The sequence below is a fragment of the Lipophrys pholis genome (genome assembly GCF_963383615.2).
Source record: "Lipophrys pholis genome assembly, chromosome: 14".
Lineage (NCBI taxonomy): Eukaryota > Metazoa > Chordata > Actinopteri > Blenniiformes > Blenniidae > Lipophrys > Lipophrys pholis.
Genome location: NC_137633.1, coordinates 28910850 through 28924927, shown reverse-complemented (window position 1 = coordinate 28924927; position 14078 = coordinate 28910850). Strand labels below are relative to the sequence as shown.

Genomic DNA, 14078 nt, shown 5'->3' with positions numbered 1-14078 from the left:
AAGACTTCCCAGATGTTGGCGCATCAGGATCAGCAGCTCAACAGTAACGCACAGTTCAACAGTAACGCAGCAGCTGGTTTTGTGCGAAACATCACTCCGGAAGTTTTTCTTTTATGGCTAAAAGACGGGAAAAGTGTGAAAGGATCGATTCTTCATTTGTTGGTCATCTGATAAACTAGAGGAGGATGAGAGCAACCGTGAGAGGCTGTTGGAGTGATGGTGCCATTTCCCCGGACAGGGTGTAGCGGACAGTGAGGCTTGCAACATGGGAATGGAACGAGATGAGAGGGTGAAGTGAAATATGAGTGAACGCCATGGAGCCGTGGGGTGAAATGCAGCCGGCTCCTCCAGCGAACAGCACCAATGACAGTCTGCGGGTGGATGCGGGCGCGGAGAGCCTGGCGGTCCAGCTCAGCCTGGCTGCGGTCCTCTCCCTTATCACTCTCGCCACCACTTTGTCCAACGCCTTTGTTATCGCCACAATCTCTCAGTCTCACAAGCTGCAGACTCCTGCCAACTTCCTGATCGCTTCTCTGGCCGTCACCGACCTGCTGGTGTCCATCCTGGTGATGCCCGTCTGCGTCCTGTACACGGTCATCCACAGCTGGACGCTGGGGCAGATCGTGTGCGACATCTGGCTCTCCTCTGACATAACGTGCTGCACGGCGTCCATCCTCCACCTGTGCGTCATCGCTTTGGATCGGTACTGGGCCATCACGGACGCGGTGGAGTATTCCAAAAAGCGCACGCCGGGACGCGCAGCCGGCATGGTGTTCACCGCCTGGGTCATCGCCATCTCCATCTCGCTGCCGCCGCTCTTCTGGAGGCAGGTGAAGGCGGAGGAGCTGACCAGCTGCAGCGTCAACACGGACCACATCTTCTACACCATCTACTCCACCTTCGGGGCTTTTTACATCCCCACCTTGCTGCTCATTGTCCTGTACGGACGGATATACGTGGAGGCTCGAAAACGGATCCTGAAACAGTCTCCCAGGAAGGTGGGTAAGAGGCTGACCTCGGCACGCCTGCTCACCAACTCCCCGGGGTCCGTGGCGTCCAGCGACACCGCCTCCTCCACCAGCGACGGCCAGGTGAAGGTGATGGTGTCGGACGCACTCCTGGACAAGAAGCGCGTGTCCGCGGCCAGAGAGAGAAAAGCCACCAAGACTCTGGGCATCATCCTGGGCGCTTACATTGTGTGCTGGCTGCCCTTCTTCATCTACACCTTAGTGGTGGCGACATGCGACACGTGTTTCAATCCAGAGTTATTTGACTTTTTCACCTGGTTGGGATACTTAAATTCCCTCATCAACCCCATCATTTACACAATGTCCAACGAGGACTTCAAGAAAGCCTTCCACAAGCTGCTGCGCTTCAGGTGCTGCAGGTCCTGAGCCAAGAAGGTTTCATGTCTGCAGAATGAAGACATGAACTCTGACTGCTGGGGTGACATGGACGCTTACTGCACATCTGGAGGTGTTCAAAACGTCCAGCCAAATGAAACTGTTAAATGGCTTCATGAGGAGGAGCAGACACACACTCAGTCATTTCTTTTATTCTGTAAAATAGTGAATTGATCATGTGCACTTGAGTGACTGGACATGTTAATGTGGGCTGAGCGAAGACTCTCTGGTCTGTTCTTGGATTTCATGAGCAAAGTTCTCCATCCACTTCTGCTGAATGACCCCACGACCCTCCTAGTATTCGGCTCTGTTAAAAATATGGTCGGCTTCTTTTTAAAAAGTCAGGAATCATTTATAAATGAATTCTATGTATTGAGGAGTCTCGGTACATGTTGATGCTGCTGCTCTTTGGAAGCCGTCAGGGATGTGGAGACAAACAACTCATCACAGTCAAAGAAACTGCCCGTGCTATTTTCTCATGATAAGTTCAATTTTGCTGAACAAACATTTGCCTGTTTTACTGCGTTTGCCGGGACATGAACTCTGAGGTTCTCAGAATGTGTCACATGGTTCTGACCCAACATGGCTGCAGCAGTAAAGACAATGCAGACTGTGGACGAACATCTTAACAGTGAAGCTGCTCATGTCAGAGATTCGGTGTAATAAATTGTTCCATGATCAAGAGTCTGAATGTAGTTTTCTGCTGAAAGTGTCTCAACTGTGCCGATAAGTCAAACACGCACAAATAATGTGGGTGATGAAGATGAAGATGAAGATGAAGATTACTTTAAATCCAATGAATGATCAGAGTGACAGGAGAACATCGAGGTATATGTAACATTGAAACCAGCGCCCTCGCACAGGGACCTGAGGAGACCCAAAACAAACACTGCAAATGAATTCAACAGAAGTGGTCCTGCTCTCCTGCTGCTGCTCTCCTGCTGCTGCTCTCCTGCTGCTGCTCACCTGCTGCTGCTCACCTGCTGCTGCTCACCTGCTGCTGCTGCTCACCTGCTGCTGCAGCTGCTCACCTGCTGCTGCTCACCTGCTGCTGCTCACCTGCTGCTGCTCTCCTGCTGCTGCTGCTCACCTGCTGCTGCAGCTGCTCACCTGCTGCTGCTGCTCACCTGCTGCTGCTCACCTGCTGCTGCTCACCTGCTGCTGCAGCTGCTCACCTGCTGCTGCTGCTCACCTGCTGCTGCTCACCTGCTGCTGCTCACCTGCTGCTGCTGCTCACCTGCTGCTGCTCTCCTGCTGCTGCTCACCTGCTGCTGCTCACCTGCTGCTGCTCACCTGCTGCTGCTCACCTGCTGCTGCTGCTCACCTGCATCCCCTGCTGCTCACCTGCTGCTGCTGCTGTTGCTCACCTGCATCGCCTGCATCACCTGCTGCTGCTGCTGCTGCTGCTGCTGCTGCTGCTGCTCACCTGCTGCTGCTGCATCACCTGCTGCTGCTGCTGCTCACCTGCATCACCCGCTGCTCACCTGCTGCTGCTGCATCACCTGCTGCTGCTGCTGCTGCTGCTCACCTGCATCACCCGCTGCTCACCTGCTGCTGCTGCTGCTGCTGCTGCTGCTCACCTGCTGCTGCTGCATCACCTGCTGCTGCTGCTGCTGCTGCTGCTCACCTGCATCACCTGCTGCTCACCTGCATCACCTGAAAATCCAAGATATTTCTACACAAAAAACATTTAAATTAAAACGTCTGAACCTGTCGAATTGTTTGTGTCTAAAATTCTATCCTTTGATAAAAAATTACAAACATCTTATCAAATACAATCTGATATTTTGAAATTATGTATTTCTTTAACTTTAAGTTCCTCATATATTCAGATAATATACATACATCGATGAGATTCTAAAGTTGGTGTTGATTTTTACTCGTGTTTAAAATCCAAGTGTGTTTTGTTTGCACTGATTTTAACTGTTACACCAATAGATGTCCAATAGTTTTTGTTTTCTAATGTTTGTCCTCATCATTTTAACCTCTTTTATTAGAGAAGTATTCATATCGGCCGACATCAAGATTTCTCCTTATTTCTTCCAAAATCTTAAATGAGAAAACGGAGCAGTGGCCATAAAACTGGTGTGAGTGTCGGCATGAATCTTTTTAAACATTTATTTATTTATTTAATATGGTTCCTTTCACTTTGTGGACAATCAAAAGACAAAAACCTGAAACCCAAATACAAAATCTGATTTCTAAATCAACACATCTGTTAAATCCATCTGTTTAAAAAGCTTCGGCTCTATTATTGTATTTATTTCTTTTCTATTACCTGATGCGCTCACCACTTCTCCAGTTGAGCTTTTATAGATCCGACACTTTACATTCTGTTTTCTTTGTATTTAATGAGTCAATATAGTGACTATAATCTAATTTCATGCTTTCTTCCTGGTCTGTTTGTTCTGTGATCAGTGATCTGTTTCTCCCACACACACCAGTCTGTGGTGGAACAGAGACCTTCTCCTCATGAAACACTAAACACTGTTACACAGAACCGAGCAGAGAGCAGTTCTATGGGTTCATCTTGTCCTTCTAAAGACATTTGTTACAGATTATTTTTGTAACCACAGGTAAAGGCAGGAAAAGCTTTTTACCTTGATGACATGTTTCGTCTGCAGCCTTCCTCAGAGCGTCATCTGACACACACACACACACACACACACACACACACACACACACACACACACACACACACACACACACACACACACACACACACACACACACACACACACACACACACACACACACAGACCGTCCTCCCAGGTGGTCTATGTGGTTGATGGTCTCCAGCGTCTTCTCCTCCGATGTTCTGACCCATCCCTCCTTCCAGTCCATTGCAGCGGTCGGTGGTGCTGATTTTGCCTTTTCTTGTTCTGCTGTGTCTTTATTTGATCTTGTGAGTCGTCCTGCTGTTTCTTTTTCACTTCCTGTTTGATGTTCTTTCTTTCTTCTATTAAAGGATCTGCCCGTTTCACCCACGAATGTTCTGTTAAGTGATTCACATGGATTTATTACTTTAGATTTGTTCTCCGGATCTATTTTGTCTTTAGGGTGTCTGAGCAGCTGTCGGAGTTGTGTGGTTCCACCGCTGTGCTGATGTGTTTTTCTATTCTCCGTTGTCTGGGTTCTGGGTTCTGGGTTCTGGGTTCTGGGTTCTGGGTTCTGGGTTCTGGGTTCTGGGTTCTGGGTTCTGTTCTCCCTCCGATGTTTTGGATGCTGATCTTGTTTTTGCTCTTCTCTGGTTTTTCTGTGTTTTGTTTTCCTTTCTTTTTTTTTTCTTTTCTTTATTCTCAACTTGTTGTTTTCCTTTGTTTGTGGCCCAGTTTGGATTTTGACACTGTGAGAGTTCTTTCTTCATGTCTTTGTCCTCTTGTTTGTCTCTGTCATCTGTCATGACAGGATGTGTGTAGCAGTGTGAAAGCCCCACACAGACATGTCCACTAACATCCCCCACACAGACATGTCCACTAACATCCCCCACACAGACATGTCCACTAACAACCCCCACACAGACGTGTCCACTAACATCCTCCACACAGACACGTCCACTAACATCCCCCACAAAGACATGTCCACTAACAACCCCCACACAGACACGTCCACTAACATCCCCCACTAACATCCCCCACAAAGACATGTCCACTAACAACCCCCACACAGACATGTCCACTAACATCCCCCACACAGACGTGTCCACTAACATCCCCCACACAGACATGTCCACTAACAACCCCCACTAACATCCCCCACTAACATCCCCCACACAGACATGTCCACTAACATCCTCCACACAGACACGTCCACTAACATCCCCCACACAGACATGTCCACTAACAACCCCCACACAGACATGTCCACTAACATCCTCCACACAGACATGTCCACTAACATCCCCCACACAGACATGTCCACTAACAACCCCCACACAGACACGTCCACTAACATCCCCCACTAACATCCCCCACACAGACATGTTCACTAACAACCCCCACACAGACATGTCCACTAACAACCTCCACACAGACATGTCCACTAACAACCCCCACACAGATATGTCCACTAACAACCCCCACACAGACATGTCCACTAACATCCTCCACACAGACACGTCCACTAACATCCCCCACACAGACATGTCCACTAACAACCCCCACACAGACACGTCCACTAACATCCTCCACACAGACACGTCCACTAACATCCACCACACAGACATGTCCACTAACAACCCCCACACAGACATGTCCACTAACATCCCCCACTAACATCCCCCACTAACAACCCCCACACAGACATGTCCACTAACAACCCCCACACAGACATGTCCACTAACATCCCCCACACAGACATGTCCGCTAACATCCCCCACACAGACACGTCCACTAACATCCCCCACACAGACATGTCCACTAACAACTCCCACACAGACATGTCCACTAACATCCCCCGCTAACATCCCCCACACAGACATGTCCACTAACAACCCCCACACAGACACGTCCACTAACATCCTCCACACAGACACGTCCACTAACATCCCCCACATTGACATGTCCACTAACGACCCCCACACAGACATGTCCACTAACATCCCCCATACAGACATGTCCACTAACATCGTCCACACAGACACGTCCACTAACATCCCCCACACAGACATGTCCACAAACATCCCCCACACAGACACGTCCACTAACATCCCCCACACAGACATGTCCACTAACATCCCCCACACAGACATGTCCACTAACAACCCCCACACAGACACGTCCACTAACATCCCCCACTAACATCCCCCACACAGACACGTCCACTAACATCCCCCACACAGACATATCCACTAACAACCCCCACACAGACACGTCCACTAACATCCTCCACACAGACACGTCCACTAACATCCTCCACACAGACGTGTCCACTAACATCCCCCACACAGACACGTCCACTAACATCCCCCACACAGACATGTCCACTAACATCCTCCACACAGACACGTCCACTAACATCCCCCACACAGACATGTCCACTAACATCCCCCACACAGACATGTCCACTAACATCCTCCACACAGACACGTCCACTAACATCCTCCACACAGACGTGTCCACTAACATCCCCCACACAGACACGTCCACTAACATCCCCCACACAGACATGTCCACTAACATCCCCCACACAGACACGTCCACTAACATCCTCCACTAACATCCCCCACACAGACATGTCCACTAACATCCCCCACACAGACATGTCCACTAACAGCCTCCACACAGACATGTCGACTAACAACCCCCACACAGACAGGTCCACTAACATCCCCCACTAACATCCCCCACACAGACATGTCCACTAACATCCTCCACACAGACACGTCCACTAACATCCCCCACACAGACATGTCCACTAACAACCCCCACACAGACATGTCCACTAACATCCCCCACACAGACGTGTCCACTAACATCCCCCACACAGACACGTCCACTAACATCCCCCACACAGACATTTCCACTAACATCCCCCATACAGACATGTCCACTAACATCGTCCACACAGACACGTCCACTAACATCCCCCACACAGACATGTCCACTAACAACCCCCACACAGACATGTCCACTAACAACCCCCACACAGACATGTCCACTAACATCCTCCACACAGACGTGTCCACTAACATCCCCCACACAGACACGTCCACAAACATCCCCCACACAGACACGTCCACTAAGATCCCCCACACAGACACGTCCACTAACATCCTCCACACAGACACGTCCACTAACATCCTCCACACAGACGTGTCCACTAACATCCCCCACACAGACACGTCCACTAACATCCCCCACACAGACATGTCCACTAACATCCTCCACACAGACATGTCCACTAACATCCCCCACACAGACATGTCCACTAACATCCCCCACACAGACATGTCCACTAACATCCTCCACACAGACACGTCCACTAACATCCTCCACACAGACGTGTCCACTAACATCCCCCACACAGACACGTCCACTAACATCCCCACACAGACATGTCCACTAACATCCACCACACAGACACGTCCACTAACATCCTCCACTAACATCCCCCACACAGACATGTCCACTAACATCCCCCACACAGACATGTCCACTAACAGCCTCCACACAGACATGTCCACTAACAACCCCCACACAGACAGGTCCACTAACATCCTCCACACAGACACGTCCACTAACAACCCCCACACAAACATGTCCACTAACATCCTCCACACAGACACGTCCACTAACATCCCCCACACAGACATGTCCACTAACATCCTCCACACAGACACGTCCACTAACATCCCCCACACAGACATGTCCACTAACAGCCTCCACACAGACATGTCCACTAACATCCCCCACACAGACATGTCCACTAACAACCCCCACACAGACAGGTCCACTAACATCCTCCACACAGACACGTCCACTAACATCCCCCACACAGACATGTCCACTAACAACCCCCACACAGACACGTCCACTAACATCCCCCACTAACATCCCCCACACAGACATGTCCACTAACATCCTCCACACAGACACGTCCACTAACATCCCCCACACAGACATGTCCACTAACAACCCCCACACAGACATGTCCACTAACATCCCCCACACAGACGTGTCCACTAACATCCCCCACACAGACACGTCCACTAACATCCCCCACACAGACATGTCCACTAACAACCCCCACACAGACACGTCCACTAACATCCCCCACTAACATCCCCCACACAGACATGTCCACTAACATCCCCCACACAGACATGTCCACTAACATCCTCCACACAGACATGTCCACTAACATCCCCCACACAGACATGTCCACTAACATCGTCCACACAGACACGTCCACTAACATCCCCCACACAGACATGTCCACAAACATCCCCCACACAGACACGTCCACTAACATCCCCCACACAGACATGTCCACTAACAACCCCCACACAGACACGTCCACTAACATCCCCCACACAGACATGTCCACTAACATCGCCCACACAGACATGTCCACTAACAACCCCCACACAGACATGTCCACTAACAACCCCCACACAGACATGTCCACTAACATCCTCCACACAGACACGTCCACTAACATCCCCCACACAGACACGTCCACTAACATCCTCCACACATCGTGTCCACTAACATCCCCCACACGGACACGTCCACTAACATCCTCCACACAGACATGTCCACTAACATCCTCCACACAGACGTGTCCACTAACATCCCCCACACGGACACGTCCACTAACATCCTCCACACAGACGTGTCCACTAACATTCCCCACACAGACACGTCCACTAACATCCCCCACACAGACACGTCCACTAACATCCTCCACACAGACGTGTCCACTAACATCCCCCACACAGACACGTCCACTAACATCCTCCACACAGACGTGTCCACTAACATCCCCCACACAGACACGTCCACTAACATCCCCCACACAGACATGTCCACTAACATCCCCCACACAGAAATGTCCACTAACAACCCCCACACAGACACGTCCACTAACATCCCCCACTAACATCCCCCACACAGACATGTCCACTAACATCCCCCACACAGACATGTCCACTAACAACCCCCACACAGACACGTCCACTAACATCCCCCACTAACATCCCCCACACAGACATGTTCACTAACAACCCCCACACAGACATATCCACTAACATCGTCCACACAGACACGTCCACTAACATCCCCCACACAGACATGTCCACAAACATCCCCCACACAGACACGTCCACTAACATCCTCCACACAGACATGTCCACTAACAACCCCCACACAGACATGTCCACTAACATCCTCCACACAGACGTGTCCACTAACATCCCCCACACAGACACGTCCACTAACATCCCCCACACAGACACGTCCACTAACATCCTCCACACAGACGTGTCCACTAACATCCCCCACACAGACACGTCCACTAACATCCCCCACACAGACATGTCCACTAACATCCTCCACACAGACACGTCCACTAACATCCCCCACACAGACATGTCCACTAACATCCCCCACACAGACACGTCCACTAACATCCTCCACTAACATCCCCCACACAGACATGTCCACTAACATCCCCCACACAGACATGTCCACTAACAACCTCCACACAGACATGTCCACTAACAACCCCCACACAGATATGTCCACTAACAACCCCCACACAGACACGTCCACTAACATCCTCCACACAGACGTGTCCACTAACATCCCCCACACAGACACGTCCACTAACATCACCCACACAGACATGTCCACTAACATCCCCCACACAGACATGTCCACTAACAACCCCCACACAGACACGTCCACTAACATCCCCCACTAACATCCCCCACACAGACATGTCCACTAACATCCTCCACACAGACGTGTCCACTAACATCCCCCACACAGACACGTCCACTAACATCACCCACACAGACATGTCCACTAACATCCCCCACACAGACATGTCCACTAACAACCCCCACACAGACACGTCCACTAACATCCCCCACTAACATCCCCCACACAGACATGTCCACTAACATCCCCCACACAGACATGTCCACTAACATCCTCCACACAGACATGTCCACTAACAACCCCCACACAGACACGTCCACTAACATCCCCCACTAACATCCCCCACACAGACATGTCAACTAACATCCCCCACACAGACATGTCCACTAACATCCTCCACACAGACAAGTCCACTAACATCCTCCACACCTGCTGGAGATTTTACCAAATAACTCAAACCTTCATCTCTCCCTCCCAACACAGATCCATCCAGAACAACCCTGGCTCAAACAGGAAGATGAGAGAACAGATCATTAATCCTTCGAGGACAATAGAAAGTTCTAAATTCCAGATGATCCTTCATGGCTTCAGATGGTCAGTTGAAGTGGAGAATCAGTTTGACCTTACAGTGGGAATCTCCTGTCCAGACATTTCACGTCCACTCGCTTTCTCTGAAATGTTGCCTTCTTTAGATTTTGCAAAAAGATCATCAAACATAAATGTTTACATCAGGTATTTGTTGATGCACCAAAACAAAGGAGATGACTGTCACATATCAGCTGGTGTGTATTTACTACTGCACCTACTTGCTACAGTAGGCCAGAACTTATTGAATATTCACATTAGTAGGAGCGGCGCTCGGAGCAGGTGAGCGGCTAAAACCTAATCCCTAAACCCAAAAGGTGACTGCCTTCCAGTTTCTCTCTGTTTTAGCTCTTATTAGCTCCTGTCTCGTCATGGCTTCCCCCTCCTCTCCTCCAAATGTCAGATGTTTAGCTCCACCTCCACCTCAGTTGCTGACTCAGGGACCTGTGACCTGGAGCTTTATTGTAGCACTTGAGGCGAGGCTGAGTCAGCTTGAGGAACGTCTCCTCTCTGTCCAGCTTAGGGCTAGCCCTGTAGCTAGTAGCCCCCCGCCAGGTTTAGCTGGAGCGGAGCGTTCTAGCTTAGCAGCGCAGGTAGCTGCTAACGTTAGCCCCCCCCTCAGCGGCCCCCGAGCAGCCGGGGGAACAGGGCGGTTGGGTGACTGCCAGGGGTAAACGTAGCAGCAAGAAGTCTACCCGACCCCCCCGCTACACCCCGCAGGCCTCCGTCAGTGTCTCCAATATGTTTGCCCCACTCAGCAGCACGCTGGTTGAGAAGGACACGCTGGTTATTGGCTCCTCTATAGTGAGACACGTTAACCTAGGACAACCAGCGGCCACAGTTAGCTGCCTGCCTGGGGCCAGAGCAGGCGACATAGAGTCCCAGCTAAAGCTAATGACCAAGAGTAAACGGAGATTTAAAGGGATTATAATCCACTGCGGTGGAAACGACGTTCGCCTGAAGAAGTCTGAGGTCCTCAAAGCTAACGTAGAGTCAGTGTGCACATACGCGCGGACCATTTCAGACGAAGTAGTTTTCTCTGGCCCCCCCCCAAACCTCATCAGGGACCAGATGTTTAGCCTCATCTTTTAACCGCTGGCTGTCAGGGTGGTGTCCCAGTAACTCGGTAGGCTTCATTAATAACTGGAAGTCCTTCTGGGACAAGCCTGGTCTCATCAGGAGGGACGGCATCCATCCCACGTTGGATGGAGCGTACCTCTTATCTAGAAACAGAGTTAAAAGCTTAGCTCCTCCATCCTGACGTAGCAGAGTGGGGACCAGGCAACAGAGTGGCAGTCCTACACGCCTCTCTGAGTTTCCCTCTGGGCAGTCACCAACCATAGCTAACTTAGTTAAACATCCCATAGAGACTGTGTCTATCCCTCGGACCACCACAAGTATAAAACTATCTAAACCTAGGAAAACTACTTCTAATGACTACAAAAACTTCATCCGTATCAAGTGTGAAACTAGACAAAATCAAGACAAACAAATGAGATGTGGTTTCCTAAACATGAGATCTTTATCATCCAAAGCTCTTCTAGTCAATGATCTGATAAGTGAACACAACATTGATCTCTTTGGATGAACAGAAACCTGCTACGTAAAGATGAGTATGTTAGTCTAAATGAAGCCTCCCCTCCAAGTCATACTAACACTCAAATAGCTGGTGGAGGTGGTGGAGGAGGGTGGAGGCAGCCATCTAGAACTCTCACTTACTAATTAATATTAACCCAAAACCCAACTTTAGTTCTTTTGAGAGTCTGAGCATGACCATGCCACACCCGTCAAATAAAATAGTAAATTCTGTAGAATCTGTAATCATTTCTCGTCCTCCTGGACCTTCTTCAACTTTTCTAACTGAATTCTCTGAATTGTTGTCAGATGTAGCCCTGACTAAAGATAAGGTTATCATGGTAGGAGACTTCAATGTTCATGTTGACCTAGAAAATGATAGTTTCAGTGCAGCTTTAAATCTACACTTGACTCTCTAGGTTTCTCTCAGGTAGTAGACGGGCCTACCCAGAAACATCTCCACACCCTAGACCTTATTCTAACTTATGGTTTGAATATCGAGCATCTGACCATCTCTCCTCACTATGATTTCCTGTCAGATCACTTCTTAATAACCTTTGACTTTGTTCTAAATAGTTCTAACCCTCCGGTTAAAGCCGTGTTAACCAGGTCTCTCTCTGATAACATAGTAACTAAATTCAAGGAAAGAATTCCCTCTGCTATAGAATCAGTAGTGGATCTTCCTGACCCGTATACTGTTGCTAGCTCAGACATTGAATACCTAACAAACAGTCTGACAGATATGCTAAAAACAACGCTAGACGACATAGCTCCTCAAAAAATGAAACTGAAAAAACAGGAAAAGTCCTCCCCATGGTTTAACTCATCAACCCGCCAGCTTAAACAACGCTCCCGTAGATTAGAAAGAACTTGGCGTTCAACAAAAACAGACCTAGATTATATAGCCTGGAAGGATAGCTTCAAAACTTATAAGAAAGCTCTGAGTAGAAGTAGAACTAATTACTACTCATCCTTAATAGAGGAAAACAAAAACAAGCCTCGGTTTCTTTTCAGTACTGTAGCCAAACTGACCAAGAACCAAAATAGTGTTGAGCCCACCATTCCTATCAATATATGTAGTGAGGACTTCATGAAGTTCTTTCAAAATAAAATGACAAGGCTTAGGGATAACATCCATCAAACCCTACCGTCCGTTAGCCCCATAACAGAGGAACTGGTTAAACCTAACAGTCATCTGGAATGCTTTCAGCAAATACAACTAGTCCAACTAAACTCCCTTATTTCTTCTGCTAAACCAACTACTAGCCTGTTGGACCCAATTCCTACTAGAATTCTGAAAGAGGCACTGCCACTAATCAATAATTCTATACTGGTAATTATTAACCAGTCTCTACCAATAGGCTATGTGCCCCAATCCTTTAAACTAGCAGTTATTAAACCTCTCATTAAGAAGCCAAACTTAGACACAAGCCTTCTCTCAAACTACAGGCCCATCTCCAACCTTCCTTTCCTGTCAAAGGTTCTGGAGCAAGTAGTGGCTAAACAACTCCAGGATTATCTGCAGGAGAATAATCTGTTAGAGGACCTTCAGTCCAGCTTCAGAATGAACCACAGTACAGAGACTGCTCTGCTAAAAGTTACTAATGACCTTCTAATGGCCTCAGATAGAGCTCTTCTATCTACTTTACTTCTTCTGGACCTTAGTACTGCATTTGATACTGTCCATCATAATATACTTTTAAGGAGATTAGAAGATGCCGTCGGCATTAAAAACTTAGCCTTAAACTGGTTTAAATCATATTTATCTGACCGCTTTCAATTTGTTCATGTAAATAACAAATCTTCAATACATGAAGGGGTCCTGTGTGGAGTACCACAAGGCTCCGTCCTCGGACCCATATTGTTTAATCTCTAGATGTTACCACTCGGAAATATTATTAGGAAACACAACATTAACTTTCATTGTTATGCAGATGATACTCAGCTCTATTTATCAGTTAAAGCCAATCAGGCCGACCAACTTGTTAAACTAGAGTCCTGCCTCAGGGACGTTAAGTCCTGGATGTCTATCAACTTCTTAATGCTCAACACATCCAAGACTGAGGTTCTAATCCTAGGTCCTAAAAAGCTCAGGGATTACTTTTCAGATAGTCTGATTACCTTAGATAAT

General features: G+C 48.6%; 1 protein-coding gene across 1 annotated transcript; it reads left to right on the top strand.

The window, feature by feature from the left end:
* Nucleotides 1-314: 314 nt before the first annotated feature.
* LOC308120166 (5-hydroxytryptamine receptor 1B-like) lies at nt 315-1394 on the top strand (the record flags this gene model as incomplete). Its single annotated transcript, XM_080480609.1, has 1 exon — nt 315-1394. One exon carries the CDS (start codon nt 315-317, stop codon nt 1392-1394), a length of 1080 nt encoding a protein of 359 aa, XP_080336735.1.
* Between the last annotated feature and the right edge of the window lie 12684 nt (nt 1395-14078).